General features: G+C 34.8%; 1 protein-coding gene across 1 annotated transcript; it reads right to left on the minus strand.

Annotated features, from left to right (window-relative positions):
- Positions 1-3,356: 3,356 nt before the first annotated feature.
- On the minus strand, positions 3,357-20,230 carry POK2 (phragmoplast orienting kinesin 2). The gene is made up of 38 exons (XM_082920396.1): positions 19,918-20,230; positions 19,099-19,807; positions 18,852-19,007; positions 18,679-18,762; positions 17,325-17,444; positions 17,105-17,218; positions 16,924-17,016; positions 16,632-16,792; positions 16,432-16,506; positions 16,213-16,300; positions 16,057-16,115; positions 15,891-15,954; positions 15,723-15,788; positions 15,462-15,641; positions 15,128-15,232; positions 14,758-14,993; positions 14,607-14,676; positions 14,457-14,522; positions 14,311-14,355; positions 14,137-14,216; positions 13,938-14,019; positions 11,107-12,768; positions 10,553-11,014; positions 7,575-10,313; positions 7,379-7,486; positions 7,157-7,278; positions 6,981-7,068; positions 6,776-6,850; positions 6,409-6,651; positions 6,224-6,322; positions 5,950-6,024; positions 5,809-5,867; positions 5,601-5,712; positions 5,371-5,481; positions 4,979-5,149; positions 4,630-4,695; positions 3,892-4,011; positions 3,357-3,711 (listed from the first exon to the last, which is right to left on the minus strand). Exons 2-38 carry the CDS (start codon positions 19,804-19,806, stop codon positions 3,574-3,576), a joined length of 9,102 nt encoding a protein of 3,033 aa, XP_082776522.1. The 5' UTR covers position 19,807; positions 19,918-20,230; the 3' UTR covers positions 3,357-3,573.
- Between the last annotated feature and the right edge of the window lie 2,112 nt (positions 20,231-22,342).

Consider the following 22,342-nt stretch of genomic DNA (forward strand, 5'->3'; position numbering starts at 1 on the left):
AACAGAAGCATGTACACGCCACATACATCCCCTTGATTCCTTATATGCACATTCTGCCGTAACCCTCAGCATGTCATTTTTAACATACGTAAACTGAAAACCAACCTCAATAGCATACTTGCATAAAAAACTACGAAACTCAACCACACCACCTTCAAACTTTTGTCCAACACTCGTAATATTATTCCGCCAACTAGCCGACAATAACACCTTTTCTTGGTGAGAACAAAACTTAGAGAGTGAATTCCTTTCAACATCCACCAGCCTATCACACTCACCATCCATAACATCTACCCAATTAGACCCCACTTCATCCTCTTCATCAGAAGTACTACATCTACTAACTGAAATATCAACTATATCAATACCGCGTGCACAAATAATCCTCAACATATTCAGAAAATCAATATTATTTCGAACCATACAATTCGGATGGCCCAAAATAGAATAGGAAATACACATAGTCTCAGGTTTCAAATTCTCCCATGTTTTACACAAAATGCCAACCAATTCCTCAAAATTAAATTCGCATGAAACATTAATGACAATAGTATCATTCCCATATTTGCACAGCAACAACACTGCACTGTCCATTGAAACTGAAACAAAATACAACAAAAATAATTTGTTTAACATAGAAACACTTCACAAGAACAACATAAAAGTCCAGAGAAATTTCTAAAAATTATAATTTTCTCTGAACTTAAAATAAAAGTCCAAAGACATCTACAAACTGATTTTCACCTTCAAGATGATAAAAAACAAAATCACAGAAACTTAATGAATCACAGAGAAATTTACTGCTAACTATTAAACACAATTATAGAAAAAAAATCACATAGAATACAAGTCCAGAGAAATACTTTTCTCTGAACTACAAACTGAAAGTGAGTAACAAACTTACAATTTTCTCTGAACTACAAATACAAGTCTAGAGAAATTTATGAACTTACATTCACTTTCTCATATTCTATCTCCATTACAAACTTCTAATAATATGTCCATATGCACTTATAATTTCCTCTGGACTACACAAACAAAAGTGCAGAAAATGAAATTTCTCTGGTTTGAAAAAACATAGAACAAAACTTATCATTGATCAGCATGTTGATAAAAAACAGAGCACCAAAAATGAACTCTAAACATCAAAATCACCTACACTGTCAACACTATTTGAAATTGATCAAAAAACAAAGAATGAAAAATTAATTCCAAAAATAAAAATCAACTCTATCAAGCTGGCCTCTCTCTAAACAAAAATCAAAATCTATGTGGAATCTAAATCGAAAACAAACCTAATTCAACTCCACTTAAAAACCTACGCGATCAACACACTGTCAACACTCTTTGAAATTGATTAAAAAACAAATAATAAAAAATTAATTCCAAAAATAAAAATCAACTCTATCAACCTGGCCTCTCTCTAAACAAAAATTCAAAACAAAAATCAAAATGCATGTGGTATCTCCATCGAAAACAAACCTGATTCAACTCCACTGAAAATCTACGCGATCAACACACTGTAACACCACTGAAATCTCCGACGAAATCTCCAACGAAATCTACACGATCGTAGCAATCTTTCTCATCAACTCCACTGAAATCTCCGACGAAATCTCCACCATAAAATCTCCACTGAAATCTCCGACGAAAACTCCGACAAAATCTCCACTTCAAATTCGGTTTCCAAAATCTATCAGTTAAGTCAACAATATAATATTCAAACAAATTTATGTTATAAAGGAAGGGTAATTTAGGTATTTTATAACCTAAAATAAATTTGAGGGACCTTAGCCATCAAAACATATTATAAAGGACCTCTCCTCCTATCAAAAGTAGAGGAGGGACCTTAGGCCAATTTTTCCTAAAAATAATAATAATAATAATTAATAAGGCATATTTTGCGCTTAAGATTACTGTCAAGTCCTATCAAGTTTCAATATGAACAACTAAATCCTATTTTTTTATAACATATTTTCAAGAAATTCATTACTCTATAATGGTGGATGTTATTTCAATTTTACCCCTCAATTAATATGGAAATATTTTTAATTTAAATAAAATAATATTTTTTACTTATAAAAATGATGATATTGTATTAAAAAAAATCATAAATCACAATGAAAAAATCATTAAAAAGTTCAATTTTGTTTTGAAAATTGTTATTTAGTTATATCAAATTTCAATATTAACAAATAAATCTTTTTTTAATAAATTGCTATACATAAAAAAAATTCAATTGTTCATAATAGTATATTTTATTTTCATTTTATCTTTTTCATTAAAATATGAACAAAAACTTTCATAAATAATTTTAATGTATTAGAAATTTTATAAGTAAATTACTTTTAATTTTTCAAATTAAATGATTTTCATAAAATAAAAAAATTATAGGTATAAGGACTATAATTTTTACAATTAAAATTTTAATTAAGTTATTTATAAAATTGTTATTCATATTAAATATGAAGGTAAAATTGGGAACATACCATTATAGAGCAATGAATCTTTTGGGAACCTTTTATCGCAAATAGGACTTAGTTATCCATATTGTAGGACTCGTTACTAATCTTAAGAGCAGAATATGACTTATTGATTATTTTTCCAAAAAATTATTATGTTTAGGATAAATTTTTAACTTTTTACACACAAAAAAAGTGTAAAAAGTAGAAAGAAAATAAAATCTTTAATTTTTTTCTAAACTCCCTTTATACACACACTTAATGAAGGGAGTGTGTAAAAAGTATAGTGAGGGAGGATGTGTAGAAAGTGTATATTGTGTGTGTAAATAGAAGCTTCCCATTCCACTCCCATAGATTGATGACAAAAAGACTATTTTACCCCTCATTCTGCAAAATCAACAAAAATATCTCCTATGTAATAAGGATTTTTATGTAATTTATAGATTTAATCATAACTAACTAATACCACCATACTAGTGCACACACAAACACACTTCATCTCCGATTTAATACCATCACACTAATAATTTCTCCACTAAGCATACTGTATCTTTAATCCATCTAACTTAATCTGTAAAACAAACAAGACCTTAGAATTTTTTAAGTTTTGGGTGTAATAAGAACGGTGAATGATAGGTATGAAAGGTAAAAATGGAATTATAAAAATTGTAAAAAAAAAATTAGAAATTTTGATGGGACTTCTCAATTTTTTGGTGTAACTTCAATTTTTTTCCAAAAAATATTCATAAAGCAAATTTTGAAAAGAAAACCAAACAGGGCCATTCGTATTCAAAACATTAAAATTATGAAAAAAAATTCAAATTACTAAATTGCAAGAACATTACAGACCTTATCGCCCCTATAATTTACTATACCGTATTTACAGGGTGTAGATTAGCAAAATACAGGTTCTATTGAATATATATATTTTTAATAAAAAAATATACAAATAAGAAATAATCAATTTACAGCCAAACAACACTAGCTGAACTCAAATTTGCAATTGCTATTTCTCTTTCCAAAAATAAAAAAAATAAAAAATTGCAACTGCTAGCACAAGGCTAACCCATTCATCCTGATCTCTTCTCTGAAATGAATCTGTAAATCAGCATTATCTATCCAAAGCAGAAAGAAATGGAGTCTGAGAAACTCTATTTGGAGTTTGACAGTTCTCATCTGCTCTTGAGCTATACGGTGAGGTTTGTGGCATGAGCTCGGACAATCGAATTCTTTCATTGGTAATTCTATTCTGTTGAATTAATTAAAAACCATCTCAGTCCCAAGCACATAAAAGTTAGTATCACAAATCACTTAAACTATCATTCACCCCAAAAAGAAAAACCGAAAGAATGACGAAAAATCATTGCTATCAAAATTCAAAATTACAATTCGAAAAAAAGACAGAAAAAAGAGAAATGATTTCATTTACCTTGAATTTGGCATCTTGCAACTCTCTTTCTAGTGAAGTAACCCGGTTCTTGAGTTGCTCTAGTGCTTCTTCAGCCACGGAGACACTTACATCAGATACCGGCCTTGTTATATCCGCAGCCTAAAAATTTAGATTCAAACAAGAGATGAGCTGTAAGAAGCAACCCTTGTTTATTTGGATGAAAAAGATCCTGGCTAAGAAGAACAAACACTTTTGTGCAAGAGGTGCATCGCGTTTGACAACTCTGTATCTTAATTAAAGAGTTGAATCTAAAAATATTCAAAATCTTTTATTTGATGTGCCAGAAATGAAAGATGCATTATTCAACGATGAAGTTGACAGAAGTGAAAATTGAAGTTTCAAATTTTCTTTAACTTGCTTTTGGAATGAAACTTTATTTTATAATTTCTCCTATTTAATGGCATTAAAATAATTTATAGACTTTGCTTTGGTATTGTTGAAATATGATTTTCCTTTTGATTTTATAATTTCTCATTTTAGTTTTGGTATTGAACTTTGATTTGTAAATTGAATCTCCAATTATAAATTATAAAATGCAAAACATTTATTGACATACCCCAACTATTACCGTATCCTATTTTTTTAGATATTGCCGTATCAGCGTACCCATACTAGTATCCGTATCCACACCCATATTTCATAGGTGCTACTTGGGTTACTGGCATGAGTTTTGTCATTTATGAGGGAAAATAATATCAATAATTAACTTCCACAAACCTTTAAAATGCTGGTGCACAAGCTCACTAACTTCTGTGCTAATTGCAGCCTTTCCCCTTCAGTTTCCTGTTGCACATTCACTCGAATGTTAGCACTCGTTCTCTCTCTCTCTCATGCAAATAAATGTGCAAACACATGTGCAGAAGGGTGTTTTGCTTAGACCAAACTATTCCCTCTCTCAGGTACTAGCCCAAAAAAAGAAAGGAAAAAAAAGGAAAAAAGAAACAGTTTCGCCTACTTACACATGTGCAGAAGGGTGTTTTGCTTAGACCAAACTATTCCCTCTCTCAGGTACTAGCCCAAAAAAGGAAGGAAAAAAAAGAAAGAAAAAGGAAACAGTTTTGCCTACCTTCAATAAGTTATTCAACCGATTCTCCTCGTCAAAATTGATGTTGGGGTTTCTGCCATTACTAGCACGATAGTGAGTGAGCTCTTCCTTTACACGTGTAAGAATAGCTTCTGTTCGTCGCACCTTAATACTGAGCTCTTCATTCTGACTTTTCAAGAAATTGTTTTCCTCCTGTTCAATTTAATAGACAGCTTGCTATCAAAATTACTTTTCAAGAAATTGCTTGATATGTTTTGCTGAATAGTTTCAAGGCAAAGTGAATATGAAAATTCTACTGAAATTAGCAAGCAACAAATCAATACAAAGCTGAAGACATCATCCAAACCAGTTAGTATCCACTTGAGACCACTGAAAGTATAGTAATTCCAAATTCAGAAGTATTTGAATCTTGCCTTAATTTTGGTATGATGATGGATCCGTTGCTGAAGGTTTTGCTGGCCAGACAACTTCTTTACTTCAGTTTCAAGTTCCATTACCCTTTTCTTATGATTAACATTTTCCATCTACACAAATCAAAAGCAAGTAGTCCTAATCAGGAAGAATAAACGAAAAAAAAAAAATCCATGTTTTTATGAAGACTTATTGTTACCTACATACACAATAAAATAAATAAGAGTTCCACCTTGAACATCCCGTTTTCAGTTGTAAGTAACCGATCTCGTTGACGAAGTTTTTCCAATGCAACCTGTACTGCCACCATCTCAGCCTGTTTTCTGTCAATTTCCTCTAGCCATCTGGAGTAAAACCTCAAAGCTGATTAGACACATGCTGGAAAAACAAAAAGAATATATGAACTCTTAAATTTTATTTTTTGGGTCAAAGTTGCTTACGCTTTTCTCTCCTCGATAAACTCATTGAGCTGCTGCTTTAGCTTCATTACCTCTTGGTCCTGAAACAAAAGATGCCGTTCAAGACAACAAAAATGCACAGGGGGTCCAATTCAGTTTCAGTGTTATTGAAGCTGAGTGTACCTTATCTTGAGCTTCAGCATTATAGATTCGAGTCTTCTCCATTAATTTTTGCACTTGCTGATTATCCAGCAATGACTGACATTAAGAAACTAAAAAGATAAGCATAATTGCATTGACTTGGGAAGATATTCTGTAATCATTGTTCATAAGCATCACCAACTCAATCCAATATACACTGTCAAATGCAGAACATCCTAAAAACAAATTCTCAAAGACGGGAAATAAATAGCATGATTGACTTCAACAAATTTGGGATAGAACATTGTAAATTTACCGCATAATTGGTCATATCCAACTTTAGTCCCAACAAATCACGAATTACATCATGGGTCATACTCTCTGCAGCAGCTAATCTTGCATTCAGCATGAAGATCTAGAAATGGACATAAATTGAAAATAGTGATGCATTGTGTCAATCTCAAAAGAATATGCAACAACACAATAAAGCATCAAACCTACCTCTTTCTGTCGATTTGCAGCTAAGGCTTCAAGCTCTTCAATACGGACTCTTCCAGCAGTTAGCTCCTCATCCCTCTCTGATTTTATTTGTTGTACTAAGCCCAATCCAATGCATTTGAAAGGGGAACCAGAACCCCTAGACTTTGATCCATTTTTCTCTAACTTGCTTGAAGATGAATTTGCTATATGGGCAGCAGGGCCGTCAGGTTTGACTTGTTCCGCCATGGCTTCCAATGCCTTGAACTGTTTCCAAGTTCATAGTATATGTAGTTCAAGAAAATGTAAAAGGAAAAGAATACTCTTCACAGACAAAATAAGTTGTAGGCTTTTAGCCAAACCAATATATAAAGTACATAAGCTGGCCTACCTTTTGCTTGTACTCGCAAGCCTGTGCCTCTGCATGCAAATTTAGCTCAGTGATATGAAGTTTGCATTGGGCAATCTGTTGAAAAATAACAGTACAAACCTTGAATACTCGAACCGCATGAATAACCCAATGAGTAACAATTTGTTTCGGAACTTGGAAAAACTATCACAAGCACAAGTTAAGTATAAATGCACAAGAACTTTACCTCTGCATCCCTGGCAGCTATTTCTTTCTCAAGAATTTGCATGCGCTGAAGGGCTTCTTGCAGGTTTTTCTCTTTCTCCTCTAGATGCCTATTGACAAATGCACATCTATATATTAGTGCAACAGTTCAGAATGTCACTGCAATCCACATACTTTTGGTCTAATAATTATTTTCACCTTTTCATGTCAGCATCACTACTTTTGACATTGTGCATTTGCTGTTTTATTGCATCAAGCTCCATTTCTAGCTCCTCTCTCTGCAACCGTTGCCGTTCAGCTTCTCCTTTGATGAAGTCAACCTTAGAAAACGAGCAAATGGAGTCATAAATTGGAACACAATACAGGAAAAAAAAAAAAAAAAAAAAATCTAGTACAGTAAAATAAATATTAAAAAGTCACCTTATTTTCCAGTACATTCACGGTACATTCTAGCTCTTCCACTGACCTCTCCAATAGCTTCACCTCCTCTTCCTTCTCGTCGGCATAGAGCTTTCTGCTCTCAGCTATCTAATCAACAGAAAACAATAAAAAATAAAAAGATGCAACACTGAAGTAATTATTTACATATTGGTTTGTGTGGAAAATAAACATGAACCTGTTGAGCTTCCATAGCAATTGCTTCGTTTTCTTCAGAAAAAGCTTGTGCCATCTCTAATTTCTCCTTGAGTATAAGAACTTCGTCGTGGAGCTCATCCCTCTCGCTAGTAACCTCATTCAAATGGCTGTTCAAGGATTCAATGGAATTGTTCATTTCTCCAAAAGCAGTACCCATTTCGATGAGTTCCAGTTCTAAAGTCTCATTTACCTTCCCCCTCTCTGTTAACTCCTCCTCAACGGACCTTCTTACCTCTAAAGCATCTTCAATTTTGGCTGTCAGCTCAAGGTTTTTGCTGGAGAGTGATTTTACAGACTCCTGCATTTTTGTGATATCCAACTGAAGAGTGCAGATAATGCTGGTCTTCTCTTGCAATTGAGCTTCAAGTGTTTGGCCATTAGCAACTGCTTCGTCAAGCTCACGCAATCTTACTGCAAGCTCAGCTTCTAAATCCTCTAAAGAAGCAGTCAATTCTTCAATTTCATCCTTTTGGTCCTTACTGTTAGATGCAGACTCCTGCAATAAGCTTAGATCAAATGCCAATCCTTTTAAAATGTCATCCTTCCTCAACAAATCAGTCTGAAGAGACAAATTTTCAGACATAAGCTCTTTAGCAAGTTTCTCCAAGTACTCTAGCTCTGCCACAAACTTAGATGCCATTTCCAATTTTTCGCACATCTCTCGAAACATCTTTTCTAAAGCAGCACTTGCATCATTCAGTACATCATATATTCCGCTACCAGCCATGTCCACATTTTCAACTGAATCAACACACTGAACCACCTTCAAGTTTAATGCAGAGAGCAGCTTGTAATTATTCTTCCCTTGAGATTGGAGCCCATTTTTCAAGGAAACATTCTCCTCCTTCAAAGCATTAACTCTGTCAACATAGATTTGTAAATCCTGGCCTTTTGAGCATAACTCATCCCTAGCAACAGACTGAGAAAGTTGGACTTCATTGAATTCAGCATGCACCATGTTCAGATGAGTCTCCAGGGAAGAAATTTTATCTTGCAACCTATCCTTTTCCATATTAACGGCATTCATATGGCTTAAACATGATCCAAGTTCAGATTTCTTATCCTCCAAATGTTGAACAATTGCACAATATTCTTCCTTCAACTTCCTTAATTCATTTTCCAGTGACTCATTGTCCTCCTTAAGGCAGCTCATTTTGCTTAGTTCCACATCGTTCATCTTTAACTCATCTTCAAGTTTGCACGATGATATTTCCAGCAAGGAAATGTCATCCTGCAACATTTTGTTTTGTTGATCAAGGGCAGAGATACGGCTGGAAGAAATTTCTAGAGCTGTTTCCTTTTTCTTTACGTCTTCTAGTAATTTTTCATGCTCAGCTTCTAGTTTTTGAACCTGGGACAACAATCTCATCTTTTCTTCCATCATTTCACCAAGTTCACCTTTCAAAGTATCATGTGAAAGAGCAATATCTTTTAGTGACTGAATATCTAGCTCAAGAGCCTCATTTATTTCAGCCATCTGTGCCATTGCAGAATTGCTTTCATTGATCTTTGAAAACAAATCATGCCTCTCCCTTTGTGCTTCTTCAACTTCTTTCTGTAGGAGAGCAACCTCAACTTCCTTATCCAGCGAGATCAATTCTTTCAACTCTGCATCGACTCTGAGAAAAATCAAATCTCTCTTGAAGTTTTCGAGAATTGTAGAGTAACTTAGTTTTTCTTCTTCCACATTAGCTTCTTGGAAAGCCATCTGTTCCAAAGTTGATCCCAGGACAAGCAACTCGAAGTCTTTTGCACCAAGGTCCACTACGAAATTCTCCTCCTGAAATTTCAAGACATCCTCTCGATCCTTCAGAAATTTTTCTTGATCCAACAGTGATTTGAAAATATTTCCATTACTCAGGTCTAACTCTTTCATTAACATGGCAAGCTCAGATCCCATATGATGGGACCTTTGCAACATTAACTCCTCCTGAAACTGTAGATCTAATATTTTTTTCTCGAAAGTTGTTAGCTTGACAGTGAGTTCACCAGTTTCATCTTCTTTTCTTGAGATGCGATCAAAACCATTCTTGATGTCAGCCAACAGTTTCCCCTTCAGGATTCTACACATATCTAACTCTCTTTTCGATTTGAAATTGTGTTCCCTCAACTCAGAAATGACAGAGTTTGATTCAGAGAGCCCATGGTGAAGCAAACCATTTTCTGCATTCAGCCCAGTTACTGTTTCCAACAGTATTCCCATATGACAAAGGTGTAGCACAGAGACAGCACAATCCTTAACAAAAATCTCAGACCAGACGTCCTCAATCCATGAATGCGTCAACTTCATTGAGTCTTTAAGTTGAGACTTCATGCAGAGGAACTCGGTGCCAATAGACATGAAATCTTGCTTAAAAGTGGTCTGGACCTGTGCAGTGATACCCTCCAACTCCAGGACTAACCTCTTCATTTCTAGCAAATCTGAATCAATTTGTTTCTCAAGGTTTTCACATTGCAAAGCCTTCAGATCATTGGTGCATTGCAAGCTCTGAACCTCTTTGATTAGGATATCCTTCTCATTCATCAAGGCGACCTTCATCTTCTTCATCTCTTCAATTTCAAGCTTCGCGGTTTGATTTGCTATCATCAGCTCATTTATCATAATATCTGCTTCTTTTATGATATCTTGGGACTCTTCGAATTTAGCAAGAATGCAAAAAGCCTCAGCAGTTTTCTGGACCACAACTATCTTTGCATCATCAAGTTCAAGCTCAAGTAACTGTAACAATTGAGGAGAGGGGGAAACAAAAAATTCAGTTGTTAGGTGCTGAAAGGAGTACAACTAGTTGAAATTCAATTTATATTCATTATCATCAAGTTGATTTAATTAAACATAACACATAGTATACATTTGACACATACAGTAGTGTGGAAGGAAATACGTTGTCAGAAGCTCCAATTCCATAGCAAAGAGCAAACTAATATCTGAAAAAATAAATTAGAATCACAACAGCTTACCTCTTTTTCCTGGCACCAGCAACTACCAGCGTCTTGCACAGAATCTTCAACTGCCAGCAGCTTATGATCCAAGGATTCCATTTTGAATCCAAATTGCTTTTCAAAGTTATTCATAGCCACTTGTAAGGAAAGTACCTGAGTCCGAAGACTTTTGATGCTCTCCTGACTCTGTTTTTCTGACATCCAGACCTCTTCTTTCTCAGCACGCAGGTTGGCCATCCCAGCTCGCACTCCTTTTAAGCTCTCAAGGGCGGTTTCTATTTCTTTTTTCAGAAGAACAATGGTAGCATCTCTATCACTCTCATCCTTCCAAATTCTTCCAGATGCCAACTTTCTCTGATCAGGTGAATATTTATGTGGATTCTTGCCTACCTTGAATGAACAACCCGAAATCTCAGTTTTCAGGTCCTCAACAGAATATGAGTCTACATTGTCATTTCCTTGTTTTGTTTCACCACCTGTCTGCAACAATACCCAGATAAATGGAATTAACAATTTTAAACCCATCAAGATACAACATAAAAGGTAGTGAATGAAGCAAAAAATAAGCTTACCCTTACTTCACATTTGCCATCATTGGACATACAAACATGACTTGCTGGAAGATTATCCTTGTCAGGAATCGCAACCTGCTCTGTATACTCACTCATGCATGACTTGAGTGTTGAAACACCTATTTTTAGTTCGGTGAGTTTCTCGCTTGTCTTCAAAATGTCACTTTCTTGAATTTCTTCAAGCTTCTGTTTAACAGCATAAGCACGTTTCTGCTCCACAGAAAGCTGCTGTTGAAGTTGACTGCAACTTTCCTCTGACATAGACAGTTCCCTTCTGAGAGACTGAATCTGTTTCTTTGCTTCATCAATTTCAGCAGTCTGATTATGAAGAAAAGCATTCCTATGCTCTAATGCATCAAGATGAGTAGCATTTATCTCAGATAACCTATTCACAATCACAAAAGCAACTGTTGCACAGGTTGTTGCTCTTTGAATTTGCTCTTCCCCCTGCTTAATCTTGTTCTCTAGCTCTGCTATGGTAGATGTTCTTGAGCTCAACTGTGATGTCAGAAGGAGGATTTCTTTCTCCTTTTCTCTGCACTCTTGCTCATGTGCTTCAGTTATAACCAAAGCTGCCCCTCTCAAAGACCTTAGCATGCACTCCATGTCACTTCTGCTATTGTTAGCATGTTCTAAACATTGGTTGAGTTCTTCAATCAAAAACTCCTTTTCAGAGATTACTTTTCTTATCCTGCCAACTTGTTCAGAGATCCAATTTCTTTTCGAAGGAAAGGAACTGGAAATAAATTGAAGCTGATCTGAGGCATCTTTGAGCGCCTCATGACCATCAGCAAGAAGTGGTTCAATCTCGTTGGTCAACAATTCCCACTCTTTAGATATTGTTCTTAATTCTCTGTCTTTCTGCTCAACCTTTTCACCTAAAATTTTGTTATCTTGGCCCAAAAGATATAATTTTTCATGCAATTCCTTCAATTCAGTTTGTAAAAACACCAAATTCTCTTTGGTTTCTATCTCTTTTTGATTACTTTCTTGGACTTGCTGCTGAAGAATGGCAAGTTCATCCTGCAAGCAGACTATTACTTCAGCAGTTTCAGCCTCAACTTGCCTTCGGATTTCATCCATTTCTTCTTCATTAGATGCCTGAAATGCAAGGTCACTTTGATACCATGAATTCAATCTCTTGGCCTTTTCAAGAGAATCTTGCATCTTATTTAACTTCCCTTGTAAAGAAGAGTCTTTACTTTCTAAATGCTTGAAAGATTGGGGATCCCTTAACTCTTGACAAAATATTTGCTCCTTCAAAGTAGAGATTTCAAGCTCCTGTTTACTCAAAAGCTCTGCATAGTGGCTATTACTATTCCTAATATCCTCCATTTCATTGATTGATAGAATTTGTTGCGATTCAAGAGCTTCAATAACAGATTTTGCTTCCTTGAGCTCTTCCTTCACATCTTCACATTGTCTGGTTGTCAACAAAAGCTTTTCTTTTGCCGTATCAAGATCCCTATGCAAGCACAGTTCCCTTGTCTGTATTTCAGCAGAGGATGACCTTTCTTCTTTGAGAATGATCTTTAGAATATCCACCTCCAGTTGTAAGTTCATGACTTCTTCTGTGTGTTTCATCCAATTATCATGCTTCGTCTCTTGAACTGGCTCCTCAAGTGATTGATCGTCCAAAGACGGAGCTTCCAATATGGACTCCTGAAAGTCATGGTAATTACCAGCCAGAAAGAGAACTTGAATGAGTTCATGAATAGATCAAAAGGAAAAAAAAAAAAAAAAAGGTGATAAAATACATCTATGGTCCCAAAAGTATGCGTTCTGTGTCAGTTTACTCCTTCAAGTTTCGTTTTGTCAATTTCGTCCTCAATGTATTCAATTTGAATCAAATGAGCTCAATTTTAAACAGACCATCTAGATCGTTAATGGGATCATAATAAAATCCGTCTATGGTCCCTAATGTATGAGTGATGTGTCATTTTAGTCTCCAAAGTTTTTAATTGTCACTTTCGTCCGTAAACACTGATGAAAAAGACAAAAGATAGCCTTACAAGTGTTGAGGGATGAAATTGACTAAATTAAAACTTTGGAGACCAAAGTGACAAACAACTCATACTTTAGGGAAAGGCAGAATGACATAAAAAGAAAGACAATACGATTCCAGTAGTATTCAAGAGGCTTGAGCTACAGATAAAAAAGACGAGTATTCGGTCTAATTAGATATGTCAGTAAAACAAAGTGATTCCGTTCTTTCTCTGTTTTATTTTCGGATTCAAAATTTATGAAAACCTTTCCTTTAGTGATCTTACAAGTTCAATTACTATATAGATAAGAGTTGTAAACCAAGACACGGGACTAAAGAGAGTCAAAAAAGGATCTTTTGTGAATTTATTTCCTGAGGAAAGTAGCTAACTCAATCTAATCAGACTTGCTTTTTACTTATCTATCCTTATTTGGGATCCTACACACCTCTTTCAAGAAATAGGTTTGATTGTCCAATATGGACAAAGGCTGCCCTCCCTCTTTTTTGGTAGGCCCTTTTTATTCTCTTTCTAGTATGTTTCGTCCATAAGAACACTGAACGCCCAGCTTTGCAGAGCACTCTACCCAGATTTCACACTATGCCAATAGGTGTATTTTATCCCCACCAAAAAATGTTATTGGCTGTGCATTTTGAAATCATATATTTCAGTGTAAGCCTTCACAACTTGTCTTGGGTAGGCCATGTATAATGATAGGACTTGGGCTACTAGGGGAAGCATTCCATTAACTCCATCCACACTACTTTTACATCATCTATTCCTTTTTTGCCTTTAACAACTAGTAATCTGACTGTCAACCAAAATAAAGCTCTATAAAATAAAAATTACCTTTATGACTTCAATGTTGTTATCATGATCAAGTGTTGCAGATTTGAAGTTATTTAGTGAAGCATGTAGGTCATCAATTTCTCTGCAGCAGACAAATAGACAAACAGTTATAGTAATGGTTGTAATCAACAAATAAAAAACAAAACATAGTTGACAGAGCAAGACAAAATTACTTTGCAGGAGCATGAGATTCCCTTACCTTCTGAGTATTGCATTTTTCTCTAAGCAAGAGCTTAGACTATTTCTGCACTTTTCTAACTCATTGAGAGTCTTATTCAACTGAAATCAAAGAAAAGTGTTACTGTGAAGCATGAATTTCAAAGAAAAAGGAAGTCACATATTTAAGTGGAAGTCGGGGACATGATTAAACAACCTCCAAGTGTAGTGTATCATTTTCTTTACAGATACGCTGAGGTTCCTGTTCCAATAGCAAAGATTATGTGAAGATTGGAAGAAGGTCACACAATAAAATTTTGAATTTCTAGATGAATTGGAAAATGAAATCAATTTTAAGTTTACCTGATGAGGCATGTCCAATTTTGGATGGTTATGCTGCTTCGAGTTCCCGTTAAGAAAACAAACCAGCTGCAACAGAGTTTTTATTCATAAAGGCTACAAATGGAGAAATGAAAATGAAAAATACAATCTCCGCTTAGATTCTGTAGATACCTGATCCCGTAGCTCAGATACTTCAGCTAGCAGCATTTCTCTCTCCCCTTCTTCATAGAAATCCTGAAATCTATGGGTGCCAAAATGGAAACAACTAGTAAAAATGGTAAATTATTGTTGGACAAAGTTTTTTTTGGTTGACAAAAGCTACCTTCTAAGTTGTTCTAAAAGCCTGATATTCTCCAGAGCGAAACGAGTAACTTCTGGGTTTCTATCAACTTTAGCTTGAAGGAGCTGAATCTCTTCGGAGAGTGCACTGTTCTCTTCCTGTACATAAGCATCTGCAGATATTAAGCCACCAACAAGTGACTCCATTCGTTGAATTTTGTCCTCCCGAAACTTCAACATCATTTTTGTGCACCTAGTGTCCTCCTCTCTTTGATGTACCTGAGAGGCAATATGTTTTAGGCAATTAAGTTGCAGTATGTAAGGTAACAAACATCCTTCTGTTTCTATCATAAGCCGGTTCCCTCTTTCCCCTACCCAAAAGAGCAGAAAAAAATAAAATAAAATAGAGTTACCAAACGATTCAGCTGTTCAATTTCAGCTTCAAGTTGCTTAATAGTAGTATCTGACATCTGCTCCCTTCTCAAGGCACCAGCAAGTGTAGACTCCAATGATTTTAACTATAGGGCAGAGGAAAAGCTTTAGTAGAGCATTTGAATTATTTCCAATTTTCTTTTTAAAAAAATGATTTTATTCATTCAGTTTCTTAACCCAATAAAGTAGAAAACACAACTGATCAACTGTTTAAATAAATGATCCTGTTATGATAACATTTCCAGTTCCATATTTTACATACTGATCCTGTGTCACAACGTGGAAGCCACGTAAACATAATACAATATAGTATACCTGTTTAGTAGACAACGTAAGAATGTCCTTAGATTCAGATCGATTCAAATTATCAGTTCGCTGTAGATCCGTTTCAATTGCTTTGTCATTTTCTCGTTCTTCAGTTATACCTACCATGCTTGTTGGACCAAATGACAGAGACCTGGAGACATTTTGGCGTTTCAAGGCAGAAAGCTCCTCCTATTCCAAAAACAACTTGTTAGTGCATAAAATAGAATAGACCAGAACTTTTGTATTAAAACATTAGAAATCAACACCAACTTTTAAAAGCCGTATCTGTTGTTGTAGTGTACTGACATCCCCTGAAGAATCCTCATTCACAACAGCCTTCACCATGAAGAATACCAAATTAAATTGGTTAGAGATGATTTCTTCCTTAACAAATGTCTTATTCAGGCCATATTGCATAAAGCATGAATAGAAGCTTACATTGTTCTGAATAAGTTTCGCTCGTTGAGCAAACTTTAAAGTATTCAGTGTTTCAGCAGCACAGCTGGAAAGAAAAAAATTATCAAAATAGAAGGTTAGCATGATTTCAATACGTAAGCCTTCAAGTTGAAATGATAACAGAACTGGTAAAAACATATGGACCAACCAGATGGAAGGGCTGACATTGGCAATTATCATTGTTTTTGAGTTTCCACCTAGTGAGTCCTGCATTTGTCCTTGTGTTAAAGGTAAAATCATAAAAAATAATTAAAAAAACACAAGTAATCCTGATGAAGGCGAAGGGCATGGATTTAGAATTCACCTGAAGAAGAAAGGTCAGCCTTGAATCTCTATAAGGAACATGTCTTGGTTTTCCGTTCGCCACATCCACCAGTACCATTATTACATGACTACAAAAAGAAATGTTTACTCACAGAATCAAGAAACAAGAACACGAGACAAATATAAAAAGAAGGGAAGGGGAGCATCAAAACCAGCAAAATGTACAACTGTGAGAGAAACTTAGTAGTGGTTGTAGTACCCAAGTGTAGATAATGATTTGTTAATGTTTGCAGCCTCCTTTAAACGTTCACCCTCAGCACCAGAACTTTTCTGCCTGTTAAGGGGAATGATTGATTAGTGGGTGTAACATGAAAAAGTGTTTACTTGTTTATTCTTGTACCTTTTTTTTTATTATTATTATTGAAAAGTAAGACAATCAATCTTGGAACAGTGTATTACCTTTCTGAGCCAGCAAGATCAACAAGGTTTAGCCTTGCAAATCGCAGATTAGACGTGGCATCCTTTTCCCACCTACTCTCGATTATGCAAGTAAAGACACAGTGTGAACGACTGCTCTCTCTGTTCATGTTAGTTGCAGCGACTTTCCTATTTGAAGAACCCTATTGCAATAAATCAAGGTTTAATGCGCAGGAGACACAAACAATAAATGAACAACCACACAAAAAACTGACAGACAGCAAGGAAAATAGCAATATCAAACCAGAGGAGATTTGGATCAAAGTGTGGCAACCTGACTCAGAAGTGTAAGAATATCACCCACAGTCTGGACTTCAAATTCCGAGAGATTTTCAACATACACACCATTCTTAGTATCCTCCCGCAGCTACAAATAAAAAGAAATAGCATAATAGGACAATAAGAATATTAAGATTATCTCAAGACTCAAAAGCTTAAGGAAGAACCAAACTTACTAGCAAATTTGTGGATGAAGGATCAAGGAGATCAGAAATCTGCTCATTGTAGATCTCTAAGAAAGAGCACTTGCAATTGTATTTTAATCTCTCATCCCTTCGGCTTTCCTCTTCCTGCAGGCAGAAGAATTAAGGTAAGCCTATATTAATTGCAGCTACAATGGTCGTGCATAATTCAAAAGGTGAGCTAGCAAGACTAAATAAAGGATCTTGGATTTACAGCTCTGATTCTTGCAAACAAGAATTCAAATATGCGCGGTGTCATTCCACGATTTGGACTGCGCTTAACTTCTAACTCTTCAATCTCTCCGAGCATTGTGTATGTTTTCCCACTTCCTGTCTACATGATGAAACTCATCCATGTCAAAATAAAATGTTTAACCAGATAGAAATTACCCAAGTAAAAGAAAGAAGAAAAAAGAGGAGCCAGATGGATGATCATCAATTACACGTGTTAAATGGTTCAACTTGATAAAGTTTACTGCCAATGCCACTATAGGCTTTATGAAATTATAGAGAACTATGATTTCGCCCCATAAGGAATCATTTGCATGATAACAGAAGAAAATGGAGTGCATCACTTAAATGACTTCAAAACAGAGAAACCAAGATCCCATTTCTTTGAGCAATCAATCTTATACAAAAAAATTTCAACATTCTGTTAGACAATGTTATATGCATGCATACATACATACATACATACATACATATGTATATATATATGTATAAAGAAGAGAAGAGGGAAAATGACTAGAGAATGATATAGGAACTGTTGCAATGTCACTACAAGAAATTAAAGGTTTTAGAGACAAAATTACTTTTTAGGGACAAAATATTTGTCGCCAAAAGTGTTATTATTTTATTTTTAGCGACAAGATTGGACATTTAGTGATGAATTACTAACTTTTGGGACCAAAAGTTGTCTAAAAAAATATGCCTTTTTGGGAGAAAGTTATTTTGTCCCTAAAAGTGCATTTATTAGCTACATTTTCAAAATTATGTCCCTAAAAGCTCCTTTCTTGATTTTTCGGGACAACTTTTTAGCGACTATCCTCACGACAACTTAAAATTAGTCCCTAAATGTTTTTTGCAACAAAATTTATACTTTTAGAGACAAAAAAAAACTTGATTTATAAAACTCTTATATTTTGTAGTTTGTGATGATTAAAAATCATATTTCCCTGCTTACTTAAACTACACAAGATTTTAGAGGCTAGGGTTAGAATAATTTGAGCCATCCTAGCTCCCTGGTTGACATGAGGTTTACATATGGAAAGGTTGTGGAATTTATATGTCATTTTGATCATATAGATGTAACAACTAACAAATGAATATATGAAAATATTTTACAGGAATGCACAACACGTTAACGTGGATCAGAGAGCTGATATAAATATTTACCTACTTAGCTTCACAACTTTAGTTACAGTTACATATGTAAATGAGTTTTTGGGCATGTCCCCATCTTTCCTTGCCGACATGTTTTTATACGTAATAGATATGCTATTCTCCTTGTTCATGTGCAGTAGATAATGTTTCGAAGTAAAGTCAATAACCATTAATTCATCAAATACCTGCCCATAGGCAAACATGCAGCTATTATATCCAGACAAGCAATTCTCAACCATTGGCAAACCAACCATCCTGAACAGTGTTTCCTGCAAAATTTCAAATGATTCAAACCACGTGTAACAAACCATAGAACTTCAGTTGTGAACTACATTGTTTTTTTGAGTTCTATTCAGACCTGGTTTACAGTTTCACATGCTACATGATCAAATGTAAATCGAGTTTCCGGTTGCCCAATCCAAGTGATGCATTGTGCACTCTCTTGTTTCAAGCACCTATTGTAACCATGTGTACCTTTCTCCATGCTATTTAGAGGGCGAACACGTATCAAAACCTAAACCAATTCAACATCAATGTAAGCTCTACAAATTTATACTTGAAAGACTCAATTTTTAACGAAATCAGATTGAAAAGAAGTAACTTACTTGTACATTATGCTCCATCCAAAATGACGGATCTTCCTTGAGATCAAAATGTGGTACTTCAACTGTATTAACAACAGTGGACGAACTACAAGTAATTGGAAGCCCTTTAGACAATGCAGCATAGTTTGCAGTGCGACCGCCATTTACAGGAGGTCGAGAACCACTTGCCAGACAGAATCCGGGATTTGGAGGTTTAGTTACACTCTTAGTTGGAGTGCTTTGTGTGGAATTGCATTCAGAATAACTTGAATTATTAGCTCTCCCCACTGTACGAGTTGACCTAGGAGTAGCCAAATTTGCAAAACCCCCATTATTCCCAATCCCAACCCCTCTACTCGATTGGCTCGTATAGTTAGTCAAATCATCACGTGATTCACTTGTAAACGAACCGGACTGAGCCCAGCCATATCGGTTCTTCCCTAAAACCCCTGGCTTTTCTGGAGTGCGAAGCGGCATTGCAGTATCGGAAATTTTACCTTTGGCCTTAGTGGGTGTTCTATCAATCTTACTCCTACCACCCACTTCTTGTTCAACAACAGCTTTATAATTCTGGGTTGGTTCTTGAATTGTGTTTAAGGGAGCCCTAGTTGAGTCTGTGCTGGTCTGAGTAAGCAACGAATCCCTAGGGTTTATGGGCACATTCTCAATTTCCTCTGTGTTGGAGTTCTTTCCGGAATTCCGGCGCAAGAACTTGAAATCTCTGAACATTCTATCAAACAGAAATCGGAAATACGATCAAGAGAAAAGCGGATGTCAACAACAAGTATTGGAAAATTTTGAATTTTTGGGAGTGAGAAAATGTAATAATGTAAAGGTTACCTGAAAGAGGAAGTGAGAAATAGAATTCCGAATCGACGAGCTCCTGAAATTGCTTTGGCAGAGACAGAGAGAGCTGGTTTTAGCTGGTTTTTCTAGGGTTTCAAGTGTGATTGTTGTATTAAAGATTGAGAAACTTAAGATCTTGATTCAAGAACATGACTTTCTCTCTCTAGTTTCTGAGTTCTGACTTCACTCTCTCTCTTCTTGGTTCTTTTGTTTGAAGTCGCGCTTTTGGAGATTTGAATCGCTCGTCGTGGGCCCAATGGGCTTTTTTTTCAGTTATTTTCAAAAAGCGAAGAGAGAGGGGGAAGATTTTGGGGCCGAAGAAGTATTTTAATAATGACGATTAACGGCTAGGTTTTCAAGTGATCGGGGCGCCCAGGCTTGACAACGGTTTCACTCATTTTCAATTTCAAATTGCGACAAAAGCATATAATAGAGAAATCACTTTTAATTTTGAAATGATAAATTTCTTGGATTTTGTTAACATCTGTCAATTTTCTGTTTAGGATTTTATATTTTAAATTAAACCTTACTCATGATCTTTTATTTTTCAATTATAATAATATTAATTATTTATACTTTTCAATCAAATTGTAATATGACTATTAGTAATTTTTGATAGCTCTATTTGCACTCTAAAAGATTGGTTGACATTTTAACTTAGTAAATTTTTTTATTACTATTATGTCTCAATTTAAAATGATTAAAAATTATTTTATATTGAAAAAATATGCAAACTGTAATGTTTTGGATACTCATCTCATAATTAGATTAAATATTCTCTTCTCCATTCACTTCTTATTATCTTCACTTTGCATCGTCATACTCAACTTTATTACTCTTGAATTCATCTGTTATTCTTACATTCTATTTCATATTAAAATCAATAATCAACAAAAAATAAGACCTTTTTAAGTTATTTATTTATTTATAGAAAATGAAAGTTTTTTGTTCATCTTTGGTGTTTTTTATTGGTGAAATTTTTAAAATTTGTTCAAAAATACGATACCGGGCAAACTATATTTATTCAAAAACTTGTTTCTAAAAAAAATTCATATATTCGGTATTGTGTTTCCGAATTATTTGACATTGTTTAGTATTTAATATCCGAACAAATTGTCTGCATTCTACTCTATATTTTTGAACATTTAATTTTTTAACTTCTTCATATTTCAATTTTAAACCCAAAAAAAAAAAAAATAGAAGCTATATGGCATTATATATCCAACCAAGTTATATATGTTCGGAAACTTGTTTCCAAATAATTTTAATTTTGTTCGGTATTGAAAAACTGAAAAAAATAGCAAAATTCAATTTTGTATTTTCATAGCTTTAAACTTTCTAACTTCTCCCACTATTGTAAACACCCTATTTTGACCGGCCCTAAGACTTAGTCACTTTCTTTTGATTATCCGATAATGACAATCAGAATGTGTTTTTTACAAAATCATCAATAAGAGAGATGTAATTTGAGTTTTAATCTCAACCTTTACACATTTTTTGGCCAAATTATTTTTCATCCAAAATTCACCAATCTCCACTAACAAAAGAATCTTGGTAGCGTTTGGTAAAGCTTTCTAAATATGATTTGAGAGTAGGAGCTGTATTTTGAGTTTGTGAGTTTTGAAATTATGATTTGAGTGTGGAAAATTTGTTTGGTGAAAGATTTTTGCATTGAGTGGAGAATATTTGATATGACATATAATATTTGATACAAAAACTTACAACTCATAACCAAACACACAACTCAAAATTTTATTAAAGCTCATAAAAAATTTTAAAAAATTCGAAAAATATTTTTTTTGAATATATAAAAATTAACATGTGTCAATTGTAATATAATATATATATATATATATTTGCATTGTTCTGGTCAACTGGTCGAACGATCGGTTAGCCCAAATTTTTCCGCCTTCGACAGAGTTTTCAAAAGTGAGTATGGAATTAATTTTTGAAACTCAAACAAACATTATGTGCAAAATAAAGGCTGTACCAAACAGAGCCCTTATCTCTTTAATCTCTACTACCAAATTTTCTACACATCAATTCTCACTCACCATCCACTTTCATAATCATACCTCATCAATCTCCACTCATCATCAACTTTCATAATCACACCCCACCATCCCCACTCGCCATTTACTTTCATAATCAGACCCCATCAATTCCCACTCACTATCCACTTTTCTAATCATACACCACCATCACCACTCACCATTCACTTCCATTATACATTGTCTCCCATTAGCTTCATTAGTGTCCCATTAGATCCATTATCTTCCCTAAATGCTCCACTTTGTCTTCTACTTTGTCCTTCACTTTGTCTTCCACCATTGCCCACTTGCATTGCCTATAAATGAGAGCTCTAGTCTTGAATTTTGGGAGGAAAATAAAAGAAGAGAAGTGTAAAGATAATGCTAAA

The sequence above is a fragment of the Camellia sinensis genome, chromosome 3 (assembly GCF_055761805.1).
Source record: "Camellia sinensis isolate YWXY chromosome 3, ASM5576180v1, whole genome shotgun sequence".
Taxonomy (NCBI): Eukaryota; Viridiplantae; Streptophyta; class Magnoliopsida; order Ericales; family Theaceae; genus Camellia; species Camellia sinensis.